The sequence below is a fragment of the Scomber japonicus genome, chromosome 15 (genome assembly GCF_027409825.1).
Source record: "Scomber japonicus isolate fScoJap1 chromosome 15, fScoJap1.pri, whole genome shotgun sequence".
Taxonomy (NCBI): Eukaryota; Metazoa; Chordata; class Actinopteri; order Scombriformes; family Scombridae; genus Scomber; species Scomber japonicus.
Window position 1 is genome coordinate 6279777 of NC_070592.1, and position 27961 is coordinate 6307737.

General features: G+C 37.9%; 1 protein-coding gene across 1 annotated transcript; it reads right to left on the reverse strand.

Annotated features, from left to right (window-relative positions):
* Nucleotides 1-231: 231 nt before the first annotated feature.
* LOC128373848 (sialic acid-binding Ig-like lectin 9) lies at nucleotides 232-27911 on the reverse strand. Its single transcript, XM_053334043.1, has 15 exons — nucleotides 27729-27911; nucleotides 26758-26908; nucleotides 26412-26572; nucleotides 24926-25079; nucleotides 22114-22250; nucleotides 20787-20925; nucleotides 17807-17906; nucleotides 17047-17065; nucleotides 15658-15729; nucleotides 15238-15323; nucleotides 10992-11029; nucleotides 2489-2655; nucleotides 1577-1672; nucleotides 1292-1459; nucleotides 232-402 (listed from the first exon to the last, which is right to left on the reverse strand). The coding sequence occupies exons 1-15, from the start codon at nucleotides 27909-27911 to the stop codon at nucleotides 232-234; spliced, it is 1842 nt and encodes a 613-aa protein (XP_053190018.1).
* Between the last annotated feature and the right edge of the window lie 50 nt (nucleotides 27912-27961).

Here is a 27961-nt window from a genome sequence, read left to right on the forward strand (position 1 = left end):
AACCACAAGATAATAATTTGGAGTGAACTTTGTTGTTCCTTAGAGAACAAGTACCTATAGATGTTCTTTTTCAAAAACGCTTTCCCATTTCAATTCAAGTACTATTAATGAATTACATTGTCTTTGTGGTCTCTCACTTCGTAGGTGGAGAGGCATGAGGCCATCAACGTCCAGGCCCTGACAGACGTCCAGGTACCTCCTGTGGATTGTTGATCTGCTGAAGGTTAGGGTTTAACGTCTAGGACAGTGGGATGTTCTCTGAAGATACCGTAACACTCTTTTTGACCAGTGACAGAAGACTTGTAACCTTTCGGAGATCTCAACGGAGAACTTGAGCACATCGAAGGCCGTGGAGACGGTGGGAAGGGAGGGAGTCGGCAGCGGAGGCACCTCCTGATTGATCTGAAGAAAGAGAGAAAGCAACATTAACGGTGCAGTGTTCAGACTGGCAGAAGAAATCAAACCCAACCTCAATTGTTTCTCTGTAACAGCAAGATTAGGACTAATTTGCACTAGTTTAAAAGGCTAATTATCACCTCAACTAAAGGAATTAGCACCACAGAGTTAAATAGTAACACCTGGTGGTGGTTTGGATAACACAACCTCTTCTTTTGTTTTTTCTTCACATGCCTTTCTTTTCTCTCTTTTCTTTACATTTTCTCTGCAAGTCTTTATTTTATCATATTTTAATTTATACCAAAGGTTTTCAAATAACCTGATAGTGCTGTTTGGCATACTTCAGACTTCACCAAATACACTAAACAAAAAGGCTTCTCGGATGAAAAGCGGGGCAACAGTGAACACATTTAAGCTATTTTATGTGATCTCCTTTTGATAATGAATGCAATATTTTTTCACTTCCATTCACTGAGTCTCATTTGAAACTTTTTGAATCCTTCCCAATGTGGCTCACTGTCTTATTACATCTGTTTTTAATTAAAAATGTAAATTTGAATATTTAACTTTAACTTCTAATATGAATATTTCTGTTTCCATTCCGGTGAAAGTAAACGTTTGATTTCATTATCATTATGGTCATTTTCAAGCCTTTCAGTTTATGCATATTTACTCTATGTTTTTAAATGACCATTTAAACACATGTTTATTATAATTTGTAATATCAAACATTGAATTTCCCATTGAATTTTCCCTTTCCCATTTTTATTACTGATTTATGTTCTGATAATTCTACAATTCTACAATAGGTAATTCTACATTTCCTATATTGATTTTTAATTTTGGCAGGAATTATCCTCCATATACCTCAGCCGATCCATAGTTGTCCTCTTACCTGTTGGAGAGATGTGCTGAGGAGACTGGATAGCTGCACGAGGTGAGTCTTGGCGCCATCAGCTGACCCGGAGGACAAACTGACACTTATTTTGGCTGTCTTCAACCATTCAACGTGCAGTCTGAAAGCCTGAGTGTAAGCATACAGCTGGGAGAGAGACTCATTCACCTGTGGGAGCGTTAAATAGACAGAGAGGAAAGGGAAAAAAGACGTTAACTCACAAAATACTTCTACAGTGATCAAATGCTGTGGAAAAAATGTGTAAAAAAAGATGTGAAACTTTACCTTCACTGAGTCGAAATGTGCAGCAGTATGATGTATGTGAGGAAGACCGTCCAGTCTGTTTTCCACAGCTACTACATCTATGAGCTCATCATCTGTCTGTTGGGAATACAATCAGAAGGGGAGTTTACATTTAAAGCTGAAGTAATACATAACTTTAAACCACTAGAGAGGAAAATGTTAGAAACAAGTTCCACCATAAATCAGTACTGCTGATAACATACTATTGTATAAATATTTTCCTCTTCATAATAATAGCCTAACAATGTATTTCTGAGAAAAAAGCTACCTCTAACTATTTGAGTTTATATGGAGGATTAATCATGACTAATACAACTAAAAGCTTACATGATTTATTAGGCCTAATAAATAGACAAAAAACATTAATTTCAAGTTACTGCTGTAAACAGATTTGATACTATTAGAGCTGCAGTGATTAATCAATTAGTCGACTGACAGTAAGTTTATCACCACATATTTTTAATAATCAATTAATTCAGGAGTAATTTTCTAAGAAAATTGTCCAAATCATCTGAATCCAGCATCTCAAATGTGAATATTTGATGGTTTCTTTAGTGTTATATCAGAATAAAGTATTTATCTTTGAATTGTGTGCTGTTTGTCAGAATCAAAGAAGACATTTGAGGATTTAACCTTGTTTTTGATCAATAGATCAATATTTTTTAAGCTATTTTTGGACATTTTATTGAACAAACAACTAACCGGTTAAGTAAGAAAAATAATCAACAAATCAAATTGATGATGAAAATTGTTAGTTGCATCCCTTTGAGGTATCATCTACTTCCAAAAGATCTACTCATGCATTTATATGGTTGGTTTGCAGAAATCAGCATGTATAATTCCAACATACAACATAGAAAATTTACTTTTCAACTGAGTGGAGAGAAATCTTACCAAGTCATGGAGCTTTTTTGATAAGTGCATCAGGCTCTCCACCTGAGGGATCATTGAACTTAATGTGTTGCAGAGCGAGACGCTGCTGACGGGACGAGATGATGAATGCACAAACAGCTCAGCCAACAGCAGAAGTTGTAGAAGAAGGGTGTATGAGTCAGGAATAACTGTGAAGGTAAGAAAAAGATACAAACATGAACTTGCAGCATTTTATGTATTTGTTTGTGTTTTCTCTATTTGCAGTTGTGAAGTGTGTTTAGCTCCCACGGCTACAAACTGTCTACACAGGAAGTCCGGCGTCTCACACATGTCTGACAGATGCTCTTGTCGTAATACAGTGAACCTGAAGCATATCTTTCCACTTACGTTGTAGATATAAATACATACACATACTGCACCCACAGCTACTACCTGCAGGTATTTTGTCGTTTCATTGTTAAAAAATAGTGAAAAAATGGTCACAGTGCTGTCTTCACTTTGCTTGTTTTGTCTAACAGTCAAAAACCTCAAGATATTCAATTCATCGTCACAAATGACAAAGACAAACAAATCATTTTCAAATGTGAGGAGCTGGAGCCAGAAAATATTTGATGTTTTTGTTGAAATATGACTGAAACCGTGATTTCATTATCAAAAGAGTTGCAGATTCATTGTTTTTGTTGATGCTCTAGAAATCTTACACCAGAGAAAACAACACATTTTATTGTATGCATTTTAAATGCATCCACAACCCAAGTCTGTACTGTAAATATGTTTTTAAATTTGAATTTGATAACACCACTGTGCAAACTTGTTTTTTGTGTTTGTAGCATCACTGTAAAGTCATTGTGGTATCAGATATATGTTGCATTATGTCATCCAGACATGAGCAGTCATCCAGAAAATCTGATAACAGCAACACATCAGATTATGAGACTGTAGGTCTGTGGTGTGAAGGTAAGCCGTTAGACACCAAACTAGGTCAGAGACTGATTCGCTCTTGGTATATTTAGTGGCTGAATATGTGTGTTTGTGAGGAGGAAACAAATCTAAAAGTGTGATATTTGTATTTCAGGTAAAAGTTTACAGTAGTTCAGTTCACATTTATATCCTAGTTATCACAATTTTTCATCTGAAAACAAAGAGGAAGTTTTGGTTCATGAGATTATTTCAGCATGTTTACATTTTCCTGACAAGACATAGCTTGTGTTCCTGATCCTGGAGATGGATTTTGCCTGAATTAGAAGAAAACCCAACTTGTGTTTCTTTCTTCTACAAAAGAGGTGCATGAGGTTTTTGGTTTGTCATGTTGAACACTGTACAGACTTGTGTTGCTGTGATGTTCTGGTTTGTTTGGGGCGGTTAGGGTAGGGTTAGGTAGAGCAGGCTATCCACTAATTAGAAGATCAGCAGTTTGATTCTCGACTCACTTTAGTCCACATGTGGATGTGTCCTTGGCTGCACCAGCACCCTGCATGGTAGCTTAATGTGTGAATTTTGCTTGGAGTGTAAAAGTGCTTTGAGTGGTCAGAAGTCTAGAAAGGCAGTCCATTTATATTCTGTTTGAGTGTTGTACAGCCAAAGAAAATTTCCTCTATAGAGGACATTAAAGAATGAATCAGAATCTGGCAAACCCTGACAATTTATTTTGCTGTCAAAACAGGAGGACGTGTTGATTATTTTGGCGTGTGTGCTGTGTGAGTACAGTGAATGAATGGGCCTCCACATCTGAGAAGAATCCAGTTGTCATCTGTTTGTCTTTTCATCCTAAACTGTTTCAACCAATCTGCAAATGAATAATTCCCCTAAATCCTCTGTGGTTTGTTTCGTCTTGGTTTCTTAAGCTTTCCTCTTTAATGCTTAATCAATGTTGATCTCTATTCAAGGAAATAACAAGATTAATTCTTGTCTATAAATCTGTTCGCTGGTTGATGCAACTTCAAAAAACCCAGAACTCAGAGCAACAAAGAAGTGAACTGTCTATCAGTGTTAGATCAGGGATAAGGAATGAGAGGTATGCTGTGGGTTTTTCTTTCCCAGCCTGCTCTGAGGCCTCCTGTTGGAAAAGTAGAAGGGAGCTGGCGCAGCAGCATGAGTCAGATTAATCTCTGTGTGGTGACATCACCGGCAGACGCCTCAGGCTGCACTCTTTGGAGGGAAAACATCCACTTTGTCATGAGTATTTGACTGTGGACTTTGAACACTTTTACTACCACTCAGACACCACCAGCAGTAAATCTACTTTATGGCTTTTCATGGTCAAATGGTCACAATGAGGAAAAACTCCAACGCAAAGGGAAACTTTCTAATTGGTTACAGTTTTGTCTGTTTAACATAAAATGAGTTTATATTAATTAAGTGTAGAATTAACTTTGCTTCTTCCTTCTCTTTGTACACACATGAGTTGTTGTGTTGGTGTGGTTTAAAAAAGCTTTGTGCCTTGAAAATTGCTACATTACGTTATCAGAGTTATAAGTTATATAGGTCTGCTGAGTCACTATCTATCACCTAATGAGGTAACACAGTGGTGATTCAATTTCCGCACTGATAAAAGCTCTTACATTTGCAGTATTATAATTATTATGGCCTGGTGTCAGTTTCCTGCCATGCATTCAGTTCACTCCTGCTAGTGTAACAGGGTTGGGATTTCTGGGAGTGAGGTTAACTGAGGTCCAAAAAAACTCACCTATAATTACCACCCAACAGCATATGGTGCCACCAAAGAGAACAAAGCAGAGAGCCACTTCAAAATCTCAGACAAAAAAGCCACTAAGTGGACCTTGAGTTAAGATTATTTTGATAAACCTGGCCAGACTTTACATGAAAGCAGTGCACAAAATACCCGGTGACAATTAGGGATGGATGTTGGGAACCTGCGCTGTGGGTGAAACTTCTAACACAGATCAGGATACATCAGCCACAATATCCAAGAAGCTACTGTATATAAGAATAAGAAGTGCAGATGCATTTTCTTCTTTTAAGTCAACCTAATTATTTGTTCTGTGGTTTAACATACAGACAAATTACATTTAAATACTGCAAATGATTTTTATAAACTGAAAATAATGAGGTTAGCCAATATAGTTTCATTTTGAGATTTTCAGCACGTCACAGCTGCCTGAAACAGAGTTCTTTGAAATCACACTGCATACTTGACAGGAAAGACAGTTGTTTATCAAAGTGTTTTCAGTGAATCAGGCTACCGTTTGTGGCTAGGCAGATAGTAATAGCAAAAGTAGAGCAAAGTGTGTGACATAAACAGTATATTTTCCACCTTGCAGCAACATAATTAGTATCTGGGCCCTCACTTGTATACGTGCACATTCCTGAAGAGGCTGTTTTTGTTTAAAAATATCTCAGTCAGGTTTTTTCCTACTCAATCATACATTTTATTCACTTGTTTATTCCTGTTCAGGGTCATATAGCAGCTGCAGCTTGGCGAAGCAAACAGGAAACATGAGCAGCTGATTTCAAGTCATGTCTAAATCTTATCCCAAGACATGAAATATGGGTCCTACTATACAGCGGGGAAAATAAATATTGTACGAGTTGTGTCTCCCTATGAGTCATACACTCCTTCCTATCCTAAAATGAGACAGTCATGTCTAGTCTGAAAACATTATTTAGTGCAGACAGCTGTGCAGAGCTCAGGTAAGGTGATGTGAGGGAACATCTGGAAGTCAGACCTTTGACTTCAGTATTTCCCCTGAAAAACTGGCTTAACTGCATCAGTAAGAAAGTTTCCGCCTCCAAAGCGGAGAAGTATGTTTACACCGAACACTCTTAATCCCATGTGAGCTCTAAATGATAACAAACGGATGTTCATTTCATAATCGTTTAAGTCAACAAAGGATGCAAACAAGACATTTGGAATAAGATCTTACGGCTCTTGGAAAATTACTGACGACATCAGCAAAGTAAAAAAGATCCCCACAGCGCCGTAGTGTACACTCACTTTTTTTGGCAGAGTAAACCACTGCAACAGCTTTACAGCTCATAACAGAACTGCCTAAGAAGCAGAGTGAACTGGCCGTGTTTGATGTAATTACCAGACCATTTCATCAGCACACACTCACACACACGCAAAACATCAACATGTACACTCACACAGCTTCCGTTCTAGTTCGTGCTCCTCTTTTTGCTGAGTCAGATGCTGCGTAGAAACACTGGAGTTTTCTGTCTACTCTCTGACACACTGAATGTGTCTTTGCGTCAGCCGGATCTTTTAGCCTCAAGAACTTCTGATGAACTTGTGCACAGACGTGAACCGATGTCTGGCAAGAATTCAAGTACCCTGCTTACGCCCTCACAGCTTCCTCCAAAACCAACCAAACCTTTAACTTTAAAGGAACTGGTTAACCACAGGATACTGTCAATGAACCATATTTATTATGCTCATTTGCCGTGTGAAGTTAGCTTCTCAAGCTGAGACAACTCTATGTCTGAACTCTATGAACTTATTAGGATAATGTTTAGATCAACTTAAAGCAGTGGTAATACATTTTTATATATAACTCATTTAGCTCAAATAGCTTATAATCACAAACCCACAAAGCTCAACAGCACTACAGAAGTTTTAAATTTCTTTTAGATCATTATTTTAGTAGCTTTCCTAGCACCAAACAGCAAATAGACAACGTTAGCCACAATAGGTGATGAACATGTAGAAACATTTAATAGCTAAAGAGCCAGTAATTTCCCCTCAGAGTCGGAGGAGACCAAAACAAAGCTAAAAAGAGATTGAATTTTGAGTTGCATTTTCCAGATTTGATAGAAACATGTCCCCAAAAGGGGGCATTCCTATGTTACCACAGAGCTATGTCCCCCCAATTCTAAGATATTTTCCTTCCATTTAAATAAAGCCCTAGCCAAAGTTGGAGTTTTTCTGTCATTTTTGCTCCTTTTGGCAGAAAGCCAGGAGATAATTTTCCAGCAGCAACAAGAGAGAAACACATCTGGGAATCGTTAGATCGGGATCATGTTGAGGCATGTTGGCAAGTGTAGTAATAATATATCATTTCAATAACTCAGGTTTGAAATTACATTACAATTGCGTGAAAATGCACCGTCATGAAAGCTCTTTCTGGTTGTGTGTTCAGTGATTTGTTAAATCCAAGCATTCAGAGGGAAGTGAAACCTATTAACGCAATGAATGACCACACAAGCCTCCTTTCTCTTTGCATGTAAGCAGATGCGGATGTGCACTCTTACATGTCGCAGTCTCCTGTTTCCTTAAATATTATCAACAAGCTTGCCACAGACAGTGTGACACCACTCAAGGAAGTGACCATACTGGTTTCATTCACTGGAATCAATCGTTAAGTAAAATGTTTTTTCCCTGAATTACAAGAGCTTAATGCATGACTCACAGATGGCACTTGCTCAATCAAACAAACGTGTCCCACTCCACATGTTCGTTAATGACCCTTTGCCATAGTCTTTACACTGAGGCGACATTACACATTAATACAGCTTCAAATACAGCTAGGAGAAGGTTTTACAAATTTTAAACCGTCTACATCAAGCAATAGTTGCAATTCAGAGCGTACTGTCAATAGTTGTGAAGATTAATGTTATATAATGGGAGTCTTTTGTTGTTGTTGCAGTACCACAGTTGACCACTAGGACACATGGATAGCATGCCTGACTCAACATACCCGTATTGATCAGTCTCTTAATACATCCATCATCTAGCCCAGGACAGTGAGTGTGCAGTCACATCCTAGTGCTCTGATGATGTGTAATGATGACATCACCGTCTGCCTGCTGGATTAAGTGTGTTTCACCTCTCTCAAACAAACACACAGTCTGCGTTTCATTTTTGTTACTTCACCAAGCTGTTGCTTAATACTTGTTATACTTGCATCATCTTTAAGTCAAACATGCATGACATACAGACACTGTATGTTACGCACTGCCAAATTCACACAATTAACAGCCTGATCATAGTGCGACCTGACAGACATGAGGCGCCAGGAATTAAAGTGTACTTTGGGTCACATGACAAAGCATCCGACGTGCCTGCCTTCTCTCACCACGTTTGACAGCTTCTGTAAACATAATAACCGATCAGTGTCAGGAACATTAGTCATGCCTGTGGGTACGATGTTACGCATATGTACAGTATGCTACTACCTTCAATGCCAAGTGAGTGTGAATGGTTCCTGATTCACTTTCATTCATAAAAACTCACAATACTTAATCATTTACAATTGGTGCTGTCAGTTTACACCTTCTACCCAACAACTAATTTAAGTGACTCAAACTGTAAAAGGCAGCAAGTTACAGCTGGCTGGAGGTTCAACGTGTAATCTGCTGTGTCATGACAACAATTTATGACTCTTTAATTGCCTAATCAGCTCAAAAGACCAAAATATTGTGTAGTAATCTGATTCTGACATGATCCTGTTTGCATGAACCGATACAGTGTATATTTTATTATATAGTTCAATCTTAATTTAAAATGAGAATATTTTAACAAGAAAGCTGAAATACTGTAATATGTGTCTAAATACATGACATTTTACTTTTGATTATGATGCTGGTCAAAATCATCTTCATGACAAGTCCAGACTAGTCACTGAAACACACACATACACACACATACTCACAGGACCAGCCAATCACAGCTCAACCTCACAGCAAACAGCGCGTTGTTTTGAAACTGAAGAGATGGTTTCACACTTTAAACTACAGCTAGCAATGTGTCCCAGTCACCAAATGTAATAAAATGATACATTCATTCATTCATTAACTCGCTCACAAATTCCCTTCCTCTCTCACACACTCAGTCAGGTTCAAAGTAAAAGTAAAGACCACGTGCAGTGAAGCTCCCCTCCTCCACACACACACACAAATACACAAACTGTTACACATCTTTACTCAGCTTGTAAAAGTACCATAAACAAACTTACATTTCATTTTTCTGCTGCGGCTGTTGTAAACAAACCTCCAAAGCCCTTCTGAGTCCAGTGTGTGTATGTGTGACAAATGTAAAAGTTCCCTTTTATAGCATAGAGGCGATGACACATCACCTGAGTCATCCATCCTATCACACCCATGCTGGACAGCCAACCCGCCCCCCCCTTAAATATCTCTAAACCCCCTCTCATTTCTTGAAGTAATGAAGGATTCAGTAAATCATAATTAAAATAAGAACACCAAAATACCAAATTGAGCAATTCTAAGCAAACTCTTCTTCCTCCTCCTCTTCCTCCTCCTCCTCCTCTCTGTGTAGTCTTACACCACCACCTTGTTGTCTTTTTTTGTTTAGCACCCATTAAGTTTTGAACAATAAAACTTTGTATTTTGTTCACACATAAATAAAATCTACCTCTAAGAAGGAAAGTGACAACAAAAGATGATTATGATCATTCTGATTATGGATAGAGTTTTGGACAACACTACATTCTATGCTACATGTGTAAAAACAAAGTGACAGCAGCACAGTCCACTAATAATAAATGTATAGAAGATGATAAAGTAAAGAAGATAAAGACCCCCTCTTGCTTATCCTCTTCCTACCACATGGTTAAGACCACCAGCTGCTCCATCAGGGTCATATTGGCTCTCCTCCTGGTGACTCGATGCCACAATAAAGCTGACTAAACAGATTTGAGTAATAGAAACTAAAACTCCACAAAATGAAATGTCACTTCCGGTCATCATGACTGTGTGTGTGTGTAACGTGGAATTTCTAGAGTTTGAAAAAAAGTGAGAGTTTTGCGTTTTAAAATGTTGGACAATTTCCTTTCCAAAAAAGCAAGCAGTGATGATTGCTTTCCGGAAATTGAGCAGAAACTGTGCTGACTTTAGATTTTATTCTCCAGAGGGTTTGTGTGTGTGTGTGTGTGTGTGTGTGTGTGTGTGTGTGTGTGTGTGTGATGCATCTTCAGTACGGTGTCATGTTGACTCTGAAAATCACCTGTTTAACAAAGAGACCTTCTGTTTCAATCATGTATCAGTGTCTGTGACAAGTTTAAAAGTTCAGAAGAGATTTTATGGATGAATCGTTGCCATATTATTATTATTATTATTATTAACTTCTTTGCCTGCTTTTACTCCCTCTTTCATTGACTGCAGACACAATAAGTTCCCACCTGAAGAAAACACTGGATGTGTGTCCAAACTGTTATTAACTGTTATTAATGCACATAAAGAATCTGCTAAGTACTAAATACAATAATCCTGGAAAATACTGCTCTATATGTAGAATACAGTTTGAGTAGTGAAGTAGTCAGTTATTTTCACATCTCGGCAGTAGAGACAAGATTGACTGGATTTGATGCCACCAGCTGCTCCACCTGTTTAATTATCCATCATGTTGTTTAATTAATGAAGACAAGATTTAATTATAGCAACCTTGAGCTCATTACCTAATATTTTGACTCAAATTGTATGTACATTTCTCTTTATTCACTCAAAGAGATTAAACATCAAAATACGCCATTGATCCATGTCCTTAACTTGTCTTAACCAATCAAACCACTTGCCGAGGTGGTATGCGACAAATTCGACCACATACCTCTTGTAGTGTAAACGTTGAAGCGTCCTGATGCATCCCTGATGAGGACATAACAGGATAATATATCATTATGATAGTCACAGTCGTGAATGGTGATGTGTCTCAGCTGTCCACTTGTTTTAATTGAAGTGTCCTTAAGGGGCAGTTTCCAAGAGCTGGCCAATCAGAACAGAGTGGGCTCCTCAAGAGGGGGGGCTTTAAAGAAACAGGAGCTACATTGACATGTTTCGCTCAACTGAGGGGTTAAATGGTCGGTATAAGTTATAAGACCTATAAGCCCCGTTTCCACTGCAGGAACTTCGGGGTCATTTTACGAGGCCGGGGCCGTTGGCATGTGTCTCCATAGCAGGAACCTCCCCCGAAGGACAATCCCCCGGAACTTTTATAGGGGCTAAACGAGTCCCTGCCTCGAGGTAGGTACTTCGAGAAAAACTCCTGGATGGGGCTTGAGGTTTACTCAGTGCTGATTGGGTATACTCAAAACGGGAAACAGAAAGAGCCAAAATTAGGGGGATTTTTAAAACCAAGCAAAAGAAGAACAGCAGTAGGAAGCGTCTACACTGCTGGAAAAAAGTTCATAGTGTCTGTCACTACCTGATGTCAGTCACTACCCGATGTGAGTCGCTACCCGATGTGAGTCGCTACCCAATGTGAGTCGCACATGCGCAGTTGAGTCCACCAGGGTCAGCCAAATTGGACATGTACGGCAACTCCGCTTGGACAAACTACTGTTACTATAGGTTGGATATGTGTATTTCATACATGTTTCAGCAGTTGGATGTGAGTCCGCACAAAGTATAGAGCTTATGGCTCTCGCACATCAACGGCAGCTGAAAATAACTATCACCTCCATGCAGGCGAGCTAGAATTCCTGGCTTTAAAATTTGCGATCACTGACAAGTTCCGTGACTATTTGTACTATGCTCCAACCTTCATGTATAGTGATAACAACCTGCTCACATACATCCTGTCAACGGCAAAACTGAATGCGACCACTTCCAGGTGGGTTGCAGAGTTGGCTGATTTTCACTTTACAATTACGTACAGGCCCGGAAAAGGGAACAGTGACGCAGATGCTTTATCGAGAATGCCATTGGATGTAGAGTCACTAATGAGAGAGTATTCTGAGGAACTGTCATCAAACACCATTCAAGCTGTGGAGGTACAGAAAGAATCCCCTGCAACATGGTCATTCACAGCTGTAGCTATGTGTGCCTCAGCCGAAGGTGAATCAGCCCCATACCAAAGGAACAGTTCAGAGAGTGTTAGAGTGCAAACTGTCTGGTTGTAAGCCACCGGTTAAGGAGCTGAGAGCATTCAGTCCAAAAACAAAATGTCTGTTCAGAGAATGGGACAAATAGACAACAGACGATGATTACAGTAAACGTTGTTACTGAGGAAACACCGCTCTTATGACTCTCGTGATTATATCTCCCCTTATTCAGGTACGTTGCTGGTATTTCACTGCTAACTGTGTATGTTATTTTGTGAACTTGCATGTGCACAGTAGAAATGTATTTTGCACAGCTGTTTATATATTGTTTATTTGATGACTATTGTGAGTTTTGTGAGAGTTTGCTGAGCAGAAACTGCACGTTATTTACCAGTAACTCACTGTAAAGCTCCATAAAGCTGAGAGGAAAAATACTGATTGTAGTTGCTTTTTTTAAGTGTTTTCAATTGTTGTTGTTGCAAATTTGTTGTGTATAAGCGGAAATTTTAGAGGTCAATAAGTCACTACTTAGTCATTCAGTGTCAGCTAAAAAACATCTTAATTGCAGGTAAATGGGACATCAATTATCTTACTCATTTTATTATTATTAAACAGTGGTTTTGGCCTGTGTTAACGCTGCACCGTCAGTGAGTGAAAATCTGCATCTGAGGTATGACGTCACAGCATTTACAAGAAGCTACTTGTTTCCTGCTTCTTATGAACCTCCTAGGAGATATCCATTCCAGTTTTTTTTCTCCCTTTTTCTTTTTTTATGTACGTGTTCCTGTCATCATTACTGGAGTGAAATCACTGGCATTAAATGCTGAACTGCTGAACTTTGTGCCAGTGAAAGTTACTTAGAAGTGACGCTGGGAAAACAAAGGAAAGCACGTCATAACGGTCGCTTGCCCTTCTTTTGTCATCAAAGATAATACCATATGGGGTAATGGCCACGCTGTGTGTGTGTGTCTGCTTTAGGAGGGATTGAGGGGGGCTCGTCATCAATAGTGGTTTTCACTGTTGGGCTCACTTGTGTCATCATTTCTCCAACCACCCACGTTCCGGATATCTCCTACTTTCTACCCCTCCCCTCCTCTCCCCTCCCCTTATTCCCTTAGCTTTCTCTCTCTTTTCCGGCCCTCTGTTGAGTGGAATGTGAGGAATGCAGCAGTGAATGGGTGAGCGGGGGCGGAAGCATTGAAATGATTGCTAAACATTGTTTTTTGCCCAGTGAATCCAACATGAGCTCAGAGAAAGTTTGCTAAATATACTTTTATTACTGGTAACAACTGAGTTTGCTCAGGGGGAAAAAAATGCCAGAAAGCCCAAACATGCAATCATGCAAGCCAGCACCTGCTGTAAAGTTTTTACACAATTTGACTGTCTTAGGGGATCAAAACTTTTGCTGCTTGGTTTGTACCTCACAGACTAAACTGCCACCTATTTAACCATCACATTAGAAAGGAATTCAGCATGTCAGCCAGACAATAGCCAGTCTCTCAATAGACAGTAACTGAAGCATGAAATCAAAGCAAAGGCTGTGTGTCATTGTACTCTGTGGAATTTCTTGAGGTCTGAGACCCCGACATGCCTCTGATCTTATTTTAGGTCTGCTACAGTACATTTACATCCTCATATATGGACATTTATGTCTATTTTTAACCATAATAGCTCAAAACAGTACATATTTTACTCATGTGTCATCTCTTTCCTTATTTTTAAATAATTCTTATGTTTTTTGGATGTCACATCTGGAGATAGATGTTGAAAATAGCAAAAGGGTTCTGCTTCAGATGCCAGGAGAAACGTGGATGCTGCTCTGAAGCCTGCAGGTGTTTTGTTGCGCCTGGCAGCTAACTGTCGGCCTGGAAAGAGTCATTACGAGTCCTTGGAGGAGCAAAAATATAGGTGCCAAAAAAATGAATGCTTACAAACGATTACAGTGGACAGCTATTCAAAAGCTGATTTCTTATACATGCATGGACTTTGATGGCATAGTTGCACTTCAGCCACCACAGTGGACACTAGTGCACCTGCAGTAACTTTTTGGTTGTAAATCAGTTGATTTATGTTATTATAATGTAATGTAATTTGATGAAAAAAAGGTTTTCCCTGCCTCAAGCTGAGGTTATACAAGGGTTAAATGCCACAAATTAAATTAGCAATGATTTACTATTTCCAGCATCAACACTGCTGATGTTGCTTTATTTCTGCAAATTCAAAGTTCAAAGCAAGTTCATGTCTGATGAGTGTTTGACATGTCATGTAGGTCAGGAAAAGTGCATCTATGCATCAGTACTGCTGCTGATTATCTGACTACACGCATCTGTTGCCTCATGGTGAAAAATAATTACAGTAACATCCTGCATGTTTATGTGTTTTTTCCACTTTGCTGAACAAGGTCAGCTTCAGGTTTTTATTCTGTGTCAGAGGAAATAAATGAGGTGCAGGTACTGCAATTATTTTTTGTGTCACACGGAAAGTCCTGTGGCTGAAATCATGTTAACTCACTAACTCAAGCATAGCAAACATTCATTCTATGTTTTTAACCTTTTATAATACTACATCTCTTCATTTTGTTATATCAGTTTACTGTTGAAGTCCTGAAACTCAGCACAGTTTACTGTTATAGATATTTTTGGAGGGATTAGATGAAACTAGAAGTTATAAATAGTTTTTAACCTCTTCAAAATCCATGGGGAAAAATGCCCCCCGTCCCCCTCCCAGTGAGCTAATATGGAATGCGTTTAAGCTCGCTGGGAGTCTCAATACAAAAGCATATCAGGCATTCCTCACACTTAGAGACATTCATTGTAAATTCCACACATATGATGACATAAAAGGGGGTTTATCTCCATATAACCATGAATCATTGTCAGATTTACAGCAGGTAGACAAAGAAAAGCATTGCATACTGTGTTCATCATTGTCGGGTGGAACATTTTGTTTTTATATCACTCTAAAGCTATTTCAACATATTAATTGTATACAGAGCACGTCAATGAAAACTTCAACACATTACTTCATTTGTACTTTGGCAGTGGCTGATTTTTGAGAATGGCTTGCAGGGCGACGGGGTTCTCATAGTTTGGAACATCAGAAATGGACGGTGATTTAGGCTGAAAAAAGACAAAAAGAAACAAAAAAAGTTCATACAAATAGTCAACTACGTCAACTAGCCAGTATCTATAAACTGCATATATAGACAGATTTTTGTGGAACCTGCTGATATGACTGATACAAATCTATTACATCACCCTTTCTTCCTGCCTCAAATGATCTTTAATCCTACTTTTCACAAAGAACCATGACGCTGACACTTCTTTTCATGTGGGTAATAGATTACTCATTTTAAAAACCTATGTAGATTAGCTTTGACCCCATTTTAACATTTGTAAGGAAACCAGAAGATTTAACACTTTTAAAAATACTTAAACGGTGCTTTGCAGGTACCTGGATTTGGTCGTAGTCGGAGTCGACCCTCCTCAGATTGCTGTAGGTTTGCTCCCCCTTCAGCTCTATCTGCTGATAGATTAAATAAAAAAATCCTATTAATTCAGTAAAGACTAACAGACCACACATCACTACCTTCACATGCTTGTTTAAGAAGCTGACACACACACACACACACACACACACACACACACACACACATGATAAAAGTTGGCTATAGTTTTGGGAAAGTTGAATAAAAGCTGCCAAAACCAACTCTGAATGCAATAGTTGACGTATACTAGGGTTCACTCAGTTCCAGTTCAAGTTCTGCCTCAAGAATTTTAGGATGTGAGAACAAAATTAGATACCAGGAATGAATTTCATTGTTCCGTGTCATGTGGGAAAGAGAATGAATTTTAAGGAAGTAAGCATTGAACAGGCTGCACCACATGAATGATTTACAACTGTATCGGTGCAATGAGATTGAGGTGTATTTCAGTCGTCTTCCTTCTTAGTACGCAGCACGGAAAGAGAAAGAAAAGCTGCCATTCATTCATGTTTTGTGCATTGAAACAGTTTCCATTAACATCAAATGAACCAACACTCATTTAGACTTGTTTTCTGTCCGCCTGATGAATGTAAGTCAAATATTCGGTCTCCTTTTAGCTCTGTTTTGGTGCTCCACCAACTCTTACGCTGCTAGTGCTGCAACTAATCAGTTGTTTTCTTTTTTAAATAATCTTTCATTTGTTTTCTTAATTAATCTATTAGTTGTTTGACCTTTAACATGCTGAAAAAGAACACAAAGTTCACTATTTTAATGATTTTCAGTTTCGGTAACGCAAAAGTACTCTAACCAGTTACTTTTCTCAGAAGTTAATGCTGTAATGTTACTAGTTACTTTTTAATGGCAACAGCTTTGTAATTTAATTAGTTACTTTTAACAAGTAACGTTCCCCAACACTGGTTATAGGAATTGAAAGTTAGATGCGACCACCCATTCATCCCCCCGTCTTTCATGTCCTTATCATGTTTCCTGCATGTGAGCCTCTCTTAGGATGACTGCGTATCTCACTTATCACGCACAGCACACACGCTATATTTATATTTCCCTTTTAAGGTCCTGAAAAACTACGCAAATTCAATTATTTTGTGAACGCTGCGGGGGGAAGACTCACTCTGAGTGACGTATCATATGTTTAAAGATTAGTCAGTCCCACCAGTCAAAGAGCGGCTGAGGATGTAAGAGAGACCAGACTGTGAGTAGAGAGTGACGTGCACAGGATGACAAAAAGTCCTTATCAGATCTAATGTATTAGAGCTGTTCGGATAGTATTACACACTGTGTCTTGTCTTGCTTGAGCTGTCACTCTTTATGTTTGGCATGAAAAAAAAAATTCCACTTACCTCCAACCTCTTGGAAAGACTGTGGGGGAAGATAAACAAGAAGAAGGAATGTTAGCACAAAAAAAACAAAAAAACTACCAGGAAGGATTATTTAGCACTGAGATGTAGATGAATTGAATTGTCCATGTTTTATGAATATGCTTTTGTATGAATAATTTGCACACATTTTTTTGTGGACTCAGCAAAACATTTCTGCTTTTAATCCATTTTGAGAGAATATATTAGAGGATTATGGCAAAAATGTCTAAGTGGTGTAACCATAAAAACTTTGCACCAAATAATTCAACTTTCTTAAAAACACAAAATTCTCAATAAAACACCATATCAACTAGTTTGGCATGATCTTACATTATAATTTTGATTTGTTCTAAATATTACATCTGGAGAATCATGGAGATCAGGAAACATCTTTTTGTGGTTACACCATTTGACATTCATAAGGCTCATTCAGTCTTACTTTTGGTTAAAAGAAATTTATACAAATGTTTTTTCAAATGACGTAAAACCAAAAAAATACAAAATGTACATTTTAACAAACCTGATGCCGCTTTAAAGACAATTTTAAAGCTATTTTTAATTTCCCATCTTGAAAACCCCCTTATTTGTCACCAATCTATAACAGCAGCATGTGTGTTTTCAGTGAGAATATTTTTAAAAAACAAAAAAACGAAACAAAAACTGGGCTTTTCAGGAGTAAAAAGTAACAAAACATGACCAGGCAGGGTGTGAGAAAGTAAAATCTGCATATTTATTTTCTTACCTTCGATACTTGCACACATCCACAACAACGGTCAAGATGTAGAGAAACACCACGACTCCACAAATAATGTAGACAAACATCACTAAGTCATAGCTGCCGACTGAAAATAGACAGAATTACAACACAACAGAACGATAGGTTAGTAAGAGTCAGGAAATTTAAGTAAAATATACTTTTTTTACCAGCAGAAATAGCCAGAAACAGTTAATTGATGCCAGATGTAAGATGTCTTCAATGTGTGATTTTAGTCAAGTAAGCTTCTTTTTTTCTTGGTGTGTCTGCTTTCTGTCAGTTGGCTTGGTTTGCTTTATTTGGCTCTGTCATTTCTGAGCATTTCTTTCTTTTACCAGAGAAAGGTAACAAAGGCAGCCAAAGGTTAGGAGATTTTGACTCCTCATGACTCAGAATGTATCCTCAGGGTGTGCGATATGATGATATGAAATTGTGTACGATTCAAAAGTCTCCATGATACACCTTCACAGAGAGATTGTTACTATTCCATCAGTGCTGAGCAGGTAGCGTAAAAAGGGTTTTTAGAGTTTTTTGTCTGAAAGTGGCACTATGAGAGCGCTGAGTGTGAACCAAAACAGTAAAGTTGCAGCCAGACAACTAAACAATGAGCGGATTTGCTGATTGGGTTGATCACTATGAGCCACACATTACACATTGTTATTTAATACCTTGTTATTATTTAAAAAGTGCCTCTTCATGTCTTCTTACAGCTTCACTTTGCTTTATCATGAGGCTTTACTCACGTCATGAATGCTTCAGGTTCGTGAGTACTCTGCTCTAGATCTTTCCTCTGTTTACATTTTGCTTGTCTCAGTTATATTTCTACATCAGAAGACAGTGAATCATCTAGTCAACTGACTTATTTTTACTTATGATGAATTATGTTGAAGTGATTCACCGATTATTGCAATTAGCGAACTGCAGTACAATTCCGAGGTATTGCATGACGATGTACGAAAACAATACGTGCTCAGAGCTCCGTAGACTTTTGAATGTGCAGCTGATTATTTTATTGTGCGTGTGTGTGTAGAGTCTAATTCAGTTTTTTTTTTTAAAATACACACTGGAAACCTGACACTGACAAATGAGAAATGACAAAAGACTATGTAGACATGGTTGAACTTGGTGAGTTTGGTGTTGATGGAGAGTGAATACACTTTATTAATGTAGGTAATGACAGTTGTTAAAGAGAGAATAATAACTCAGGGTTTAAAATCAGTAAATATATGATCTTATTCCAAACTCTTCCAAACAGGGTATCTACTACGTTTACATTCAATTTAAATGTGTCTTTTTTTAGGGTTAGGGTTAGTTTTTTTTTTTTTTTTTTACATATTATCTTTATGTTTTATGTAAAGCACTTTTTGCCTTATTGTTGTGACCTGTAATTATCTTTTATTTATTCTTTACAATAACCAAAGTAAATTTCTTGGCTCTGAGCACTTCAGATCAGTCAGGTAACCAGCGATCTATCCAGCACATAACCCACACGGCAACAAACAAAATATACTGTGGCAGTTAAAAAGCTTTAGAGGTCTTGGTAGGTGGATTTTGTTATCTTCACACAGAGCCAGGTTTGCAGTTTGCAGTCTTTGCACAAAACCAGACTAAGATAACTTGGAATCTGTGGGTGGTAGGTTCCTGTTTAATGGACGTAAGTGAGAGTGATATCAAGTTGGCATCTAACTTTCCGCCAGAAAGCAAATAATTTAAATGTGGTTTGAGGGTGTGATTTTAGATTAAGATCAAGCAGCAACAGTGACAGTGTAAGTTTCACTTTTACTGTCTGGCACACAGAGGACTGAAATCAGAGTGTGACCATATTTAAAGCATAATCAGTGCTACAATATTTTTTATTTCTGCATAAATGAGACCTAAAACATGATTTGAGTTTTGCACAAGTCCTAAAACTAGATAAAGGGAATCCAATTAAACAAACCAGACCAAAAAAAATAATGATACTACCACCACCATGTTTCACTGATGGGATGAGGTTCTTATGTCTGAATGCAGTGTTAACTCATTGCCAAACAAAACGCTCCTCTCTTTGCAACTCTGGCATGAACACTGTTGATGTTCATTGTTCTCATGGTGGTGGACTTATGAACGATGATTGTACTCAATGTAAGAAAGGCCTTTAGTTCCCTAGATGTTACCTTCAAGTCCCTTGTGACCTCCTGGACTATTACACACTTGGTCTTGGTGTGATCCTTGTTGTTCTACCTCTCCTTGGTAGAGTAACAGTGGTGTGGGATGTCTGATAGTAGACTGGTGGAGTCCAAACTGTAATCCTTTCCAGTCTGCTCAGTATCAGCATCTCTTCTTCTAAGGTTGTCAGAAATTGTTCGAGCCATGACACACTTACACAAACCTGTGTTGTGAAGCTCAGTTGTTTATAGTGAAGACCCAGATTTCTGTTCTTTAGATAAAACACGGCCTCCCAGACTCAAACCTTATTGTTATCACACTGATTGAAATACTTGCCTCTAATTTATCATTCAAATGAACGGATAATCCTAGAAGTTCACATACTTTTGCCTCACACAAATAGGAAAGACAGAAGAAGATGTTTTTAGGGGTGGTGGGGGGGGGGGGGGGACAGATGCAGCATAGTATCGCTACATTTTGCTTGGCAATATTGTATCGATACACAGACGCCAAGTATCGATCTTTTATTATATAGATTGCAAATGAAAATATTTTTGGTACTAGAATAATACAATCAATTGCTTTTTCAGTCCACTAGGTGGCTCTAGTTTGTTTTTGGGGGCATAATTTGCAGTTGAAAAAAAGTAATGAATTGCAATATATCGCAATATATTTAAAATCGCAACAATATCGCATCGTGACGCAACTATCGTGATAATATCGTATTATTTTTTGTTTAGGTCATATTTATGCAGAAATATAGAAAATTATGAAGGATTCGAGCAGCACTGTAGTTTCAATGCTTGATTTGTGTTTTTACCTGCTGCAGTGGTGACATCAAGATACACCGCTCTGGACCTCTGAGAGCCTTTCTGGTTTCGAGCTTCACACAGATATAACCCGCTGTCCCTCTTGGTGACTTTTAGGACCATCGTGCTTCTTTCACCCATCTTTGTCAACTGAGATGCATAAAGATGGTACATGCTGTAAGACAGATGTTCCACTCAACCCGTATTTAGGGGCAAAAACTAAACCTACACAAATTAAAATGATTGTAGCTCCTGAATAGGGCTGGGCAATTAATCGAAAAATAATCGAAACCTCTAATCGACTTCATTTTGCTCATGTCAATTAATTGTGGTGTTCACTGTTGCCATAACAGTAAAGGTTGCATATCTTTAAGGAATTTAAAAACTTGTCTCCATTGATCATTTTAACCCAAACCATGATCTTTATATAGTTCTAATCAAGTAGACTAGACATTAACCACAGCGTCACACCTTAAAACATCTTTATTTTCACTCCCTAAAGATACTCATGTGTGAGGGCAGCAGTGGAAAATACTAAACTAAAGAAACTGTGAAAATACATAATTGTTCATCAAGGGTGGAGATAATCGTTCATTAATCGTAATCGAGGTTAAAAGTTCAATTAATCATGATTTAGATTTTTTGCCATAATCGCCCAGCCCTACTCCTGAACCACAGTGACTATATACACAAATAAAGTCTTTCCAGACAGGTGGAGGTGTCAGAAACACTAGAGGTGATACAGAAGTCTGCCATTTTTTAACTAAATATCAGTACATACATTTTAAAAGGATAGCACACAGTATTACAAATCCTTTTCATAAAAAAGCCCAGGCAGATTTATTTACTGCATATTTCTTTTGCAAACACAAGGTCCTAATTACAGAAACTCACGAAGGGTGTGACTTCTCAAGAGTTTGAAATGGAAAGAGGGCCAACTACGCAGATGCTGGTGTCCATGTGGAGTTGGTAAAGTTGGTAAAAAATGTGGAGGGTAAAAAGTTCATCAGAAAACTCATCCTAAAAGTTCAGCGGGAGAGTCTGGTTTGCTGCTTACTAAACAGGGAACGGTTCAATTATAGTTTCTAATAATAGCGTATGCACTTAACCTGACACTTATCTATATAGCCTAAAGGCACGACTCTCATGCGGAAATAGGAGAGAGGCTTTTCCAATCTGTTGCCAACAAGTAACACTATGAATGCTTTTACTCATTTCGCTCAGGGGGCCAAAAATTACACAAAAGTATCAGGAGAGAATTATCTGTACACTTAAAAAGTAAGTAGTGACACAAATAATACATAAAAGCTGAATGAAGTGAAATACTGTGTGTCTTACCTTTCCATTGTCATTTCTGTACCAGGTGTGGTTCCTCACAGGAGGGTTGGCATCACTGAAACATGTGAACGTCACAGTGTGGCCCTCAGAAACAGCACCGGTCATGCTGAGTGTCGCCTCAGTGGATCTAGGAGCATCTGGAGGGATGACAAACGAGGAAGTAATATCTAGTGTTAAAAATGAAGCATGTAATTGAAATCCTAAGTACAGTAGACCGCCTGGATCCTCCATATCTGAGAGACAAGAGCAATATTGACACATCTCACACGTCAGGTAATCCTTTCACCCTCAGCACTGGCAAAGCTGTGTCTGATCACCATGGCTCTTCTCCTTAAACACAGACAGGTCAGTAATCATCCATAAACGAGGGATTTTTGGCTATTTAAACTGATATATCATCACCTTTTTACGTTTAAATGTTTTTAGCAAAAAGTTACTTATTTCCACATCCAGCAGCTACAGTCGTGTTTCTGTCCACCTGGTGAAAATAAGTCCAATATTAACTCTCTTTTAGCTCTGTTTTTACTCTCTACCAACACCTGAGGGAAATATCTGGCTCTTTAGCTGCTAAATGCTCCACTATGTTCACCAGCTAGTCTACAGCTAACTGCGTCTGTTGGCCGTTTCGCTTTTTGGGCCTTTTTTTTTCTCCTGCTGCGGCAAAAGAAATAATGAAATGCAGGTTTAAAGTAAACAGAAGTGGAGTCACATAAGCTAATCCAATTTACCATAAAACAATATATTTTCAATCAAAACGTGCCTATAGAGCTAATATAATGAATTCAGAGAGTCATTTTTACTGAGCCAGGTCAAATGTCACATGCACTTTTTTGCAGGTAGTAAATAAAACTACACTGCCTATAATACAGTAACAATGACATTTAGTGTTCTGCTTTCAGCCATATACTACTTCAGTGGTCCATTGCATCTGTCAGCACCAAGTTAAGACAAGTCCAGCTCTTCAAACACTGACAGTAAAGAAATGCTTCCCGCCTGTGCCAAAACAACAACACAAAAAAGAAAATCCCCTTCAGGTTAAGTCAGACAAAGTCATGTTGAAACAAGTCACCTGTGGTCTTATACTGTCTTATATTATGTCTGACATATTCATCAGCAATAAATTAGACATGAGTGAATTATTTATGACATAAGTTGGGCAGAGAGGAAGCCGAAGGCGGGAAGGAACTAAGAAACTGTCAAATACAATTTAATCCAGAGATGAATTAATCATCAATTTCTGGGTATTATTTAGTTACCCAAGAGGAAGCAACTAAATTACAGTACAGCTTTCATTGATTTATTACTGGATAAATATTTGCACAATTTTCAAAATTCCAGTTGCGTGTCTTAAGTTTTTTGACTTGTGTCTCCTTTAGCCAAAGTAACTCCTACTCGTGACCTCTTGTTAAAGGTTAAATATTTGTATATTCAGTCTTTCCGGCTGAAGTGATAAAACTATCTTGTGTTTAATTAAAAAAAACTATGATAGTAGAAGCCTGAAAAATAAACAGGGTTTTATGTTTCTGATTCTTTGCTATATGTAAAAGTTAAAGTATCAATACATTAATGAGAATTTGACCATTCGTGAGATGATGATGATTGGAATAGAAAAGAGGAAAAAATAAAGAGCTGATTCACAAATTTGCATTCATTCTTCAGAGTTGAATTTTTGCTTTTAGTGAATTGGATGAGATGATCTCTTTTGGCGTCAAAGATTTAATTTAAAGGTTATTTAAATTAAATCTTCTGAGGAGTTTAGCGTGTAAATCACTCTTTGGTTGAACTGTTAAGGGGCCATCAAAACTGCTTGTTGGTGAGTCGCATAGATTTGGAAAGAAATATGAAAAAACTCAAGAGATTAACCCTTTTACGCACAGTGATCACTACAGCTATTCAAAAGCTGTTTTCGTATGTGCATGGATTTTGATGGCATAGTTGCAGCTGGACACTGTAGCGCATCATCACAGACACTACCACTTTATCTGCAGTAACTCTTTTTAGTTCAGATGTTTTTTTCATGCCTAAAGAGAAATAATAACACTTAGGAATAAAAACTCTTGACTGAGGTTATCATAATTCATGCATGAAAGGGTTAAATACAAGTACCTGAAAAGTGAGTATACTCTCCACTGCTGCTCCATGTTGGGAACCACTGGTCGAAGGTATCGAAAGGTATTGTTTTGTGCTTAATTTCTTGTTATATTTTAGATATTCTTTTGACTTTTATCTATTATATTTTGAGCCTGTTTGTTGTGTTGCTGCAACATGTGAATTTCCATCTTGGGAATCAATAAAATCATATTGGAGAGCTTTTCCTGATTTAATTAGTTTAGTTTTAATTTCCCTTGAATTGTTTTTCTTAATCTCCTGTTTGTTTATTCTTGTTTTTTCCTGGATTTAAATAGTTTTTACTCAAATTGTTTTATTCATTGTCTTATCTCTTATTTTATGATGTGTGAATTTTCTGCCTTGTGAAGCACTTTGTAACTTGGATTTTAAAAAGTACCATATAAATAAATTTTATTATTACATCTTAATGTCTTTTTCACTAAATCATGCATTCATATAGTAAATTTTCCGTTCATCTCCATATAAAGAGCATTTTTTTCCTTCTCTATAAGCATCAATAGACCATTTGGACTGAATGTTCAGCAGAGGAGTGAATTTCTTAGACTTCATACTGTTCTTACTTTGACTCCTAAAGAAAATGTAGTATAAACAGTTTTGGTTAACGTTTTTGTCACTTTCACTTTAACAGATTTTAACATTAGTACTTCCACTTCTACAAACACTGAGGTTTAGAGACTCTCACAGAGGATGTTGAATATCTGAGTTGTTGAAGACGGCTCGGTGCTGCCCCCTTTTGCCAGCGGATAGGAGACAGAACAGATGATGCTCCGGTTGTGAAGGTCGGCTGAGGTGATGAATGTCAGCGTGGACGTCATGTATGTCTGTCCTTCTGGATTCTGCTTTATGAAAAGAGGAAGAAAAACACTTAAATGTGCTGAGTCCAAGCATAAGCAGCATTTTATTGGCATCTGGTTGAGGTAGAGCTAGTTTGAGCTGCTTTGTAAGGATCTTGAGATGAGATTGGGTAGGAAAGAAGAAGTTTTATAATTATTCTACTTTAAAAAAAAATTTGACCTCTAATCTTTGAATTTTTGTGAATTATTGTAGATCTTTACCCTAAACTTGTATTAATAAATGACGTCACCAGATCATGAAATGTCCATGATTCACTCTGTTACTAATTACATATAAAGTATAGCACATCAGTAGCTTTCTGTATTTACTTTTATTTTGTTTCTTTTTGTCCATTTCTATTTCTTCAAAATTATATATTGAAGTTCTAAAAGTTTCAAATTCCTCTCAGGTTTAGTGTCAAGAAAGGCCACAGATTCACACCTGGGGGTTAACGGCCTCACATTATCGATCATATTGCTATTAAAGGCAGTGCTGGGGACTAACTAAGTTACATGTTTGGTATTGCTTAATGCGATTTACATAATGTAAATCTACATGAACTAATCAATACATTTTCAAATGAGAGATAAATGTTGCTTTATAAGAAATGATCTCCCTTATAAATCATGTCAGGATCCATGAAACACAGCTGAACTTAGATTTTGGTGCTTAATGGGAACATTTACCCTAACAGCTGAGAACATTGGTAAGAAGATTAGAAATGTCATCAAAAAGTTACATTACTAATTACATTTTAAATATGGTAACTAGTAATCTGTAACCTATTACATTTCCAAAGTAAACTTCCCAACTCTGATTAAAGGCACCTTCATAGTGTCAAAAGGAAATTCTTAACTCGATCCAACTTTATTCCAAGACTATAATCAAAGCTGTGTAACATGTCTGCTATTCTTTCCAATACAAAGGATATAAAAACTGCTTTTTGTGTCTCTTTCTGGTTGTTTTAAGAGAGTGCAACTGTAATAATAACTGAAAGGGAATCTGGAGGGACAAAAGCAGAAAAAAAACCCGCAGCTTTTGGTCACTTGAATTAAACCTTAAACTAAAAAGGTACAGTGTGTAGGATTTAGCGACATCTAGTGGTGAGGTTACATATTGCAACCAAATGACAAACCCTCTGCTCACCCTCTATTTCCAAGAAAACACAATGATTCTTGTTTTCAGGTGATTATACACTAATTAAAACTTAGTAATGAATCTTATATTCAATTTCTGCCAAGTCTTTTCTGCAGGATGCCGCTACGTTCAGCACACTGCACCTTTAAATCTTCTCTGTGTGAGTAAATGAATGAATGAATAAATAAATCCATCACCTGCAGTATTTCTGTCTGCTCCTGTCTGGAGTCGTCCCGGGGGAGCCAGGTGATGGAGGGGGGCAAGGCGGGGCAGGGCACTGGGACCGAACAACGCACTCTCATCATCTCGACTCCCTCTAACACCTGAGTCACGGTGGTCATCTCGGGTGGAGGCGCGTCTGTTGTTGAGGACGCATGTCACATAACAGAGTGGTGTCACAACAGAGAGCAAGAGTAAAAATAGAAAACTAGTTCTTTGACAACAAAAGTCTTTTCTTTCTTTCTGTCTCTTCTTTCTCTTTCTTTTCTCTCGTAAGTGAAGAACTACTGTACATCTGCCTCTGATCATTTCATCCATTCATACCTTGTTGTGTAATGTAGACTCCTTTTTGAAAAGTGAACTTGAGCCTCTCTGTACACTCCAGCCTGAAGAAGTAAATGTCGTCGTAGTCCTTTGGGAGGCTGTGAAACATTGTGGTGCAGTTCTTCTTCGTTAAATCCCCGAGTACTTGTCCCTGAAGGAGTTTTGAGAGTAGTAAGTAGCACTGGGAGCACAAAATACTATCTATCAATCTATCAACAGTCCCAAATATGTCAGGCAGAATTTTGGTGAAATTACTATAAAATGATGCAGAAGACATTTCCATTTGGCATAAGACAAAGTTGAAAAAGTCTTTAAACACCTTCAGGCCAACCAGGACACCGTGCATTTCTGTTTATTGAATGATTCAGGAAATTCTATCAACAACTTCTTGCCTCACTTACTTTTAAAACATGTTATCTTACAAAATGTCAGGGTTTCTTGTTGCTAAATAGTTCTCCATTGCATTTCAAGGCAGATTAAAGGGAGAGAAGAAAAAATCTGTCACTCACAGCTGTCAATCATGACAGAGCTTAATATAAGTCTTCAAATCTTATTAATGGAGCAATAATTTCCAAAATAACCACATTCACACATTTTAGAGGGCTTGAATTTACCAACAGAAACCAGAAAAATTAAAAAGACAAAAAAATATTGATTTAGTATTTCTAGATAGAGGTTAACACTTTTTGAATGGGAGCCAGTTGGAAGGTCTAGCAGCTGTTGGTGGCACACTAAGGTACTTCAACACTGGCCTTAGCATCAAGCCGTGTTAGATGCCACATGTCTAGCACATTTTTTGTCTGTTACAAATGAGATGTTGTTTTTTACACTACCAAAAGAAGTCACCAAAGTCAGAAATGTTCAAACCTGCACACCGGGGCTTTCAGGAATATAAAGCATTAATTGAGAGGCTGCTGTCAATTTTCTTGAAGTACAACTGATTCAAGACGAGAAAGAAAGAGGGGACTTACTTTTATCTGACTATCGTACAATTTTTCCCCATTGAAGACAGGTGTTTTATAAGCATCTCCTTTCTTCCAAACTGCGCCTTTGGAGCAGTTGAGGACATCTGGTTCATATTCCTTGAGGACCTCAAATTGACATGGGATTGTAACACAGGAACCATTGATGGCCGTGATCCTTTGGGGAAGCATCACATTCCAGTTTTTACAATGGACAACTAGAAAGGCCAAAAAACAACAAC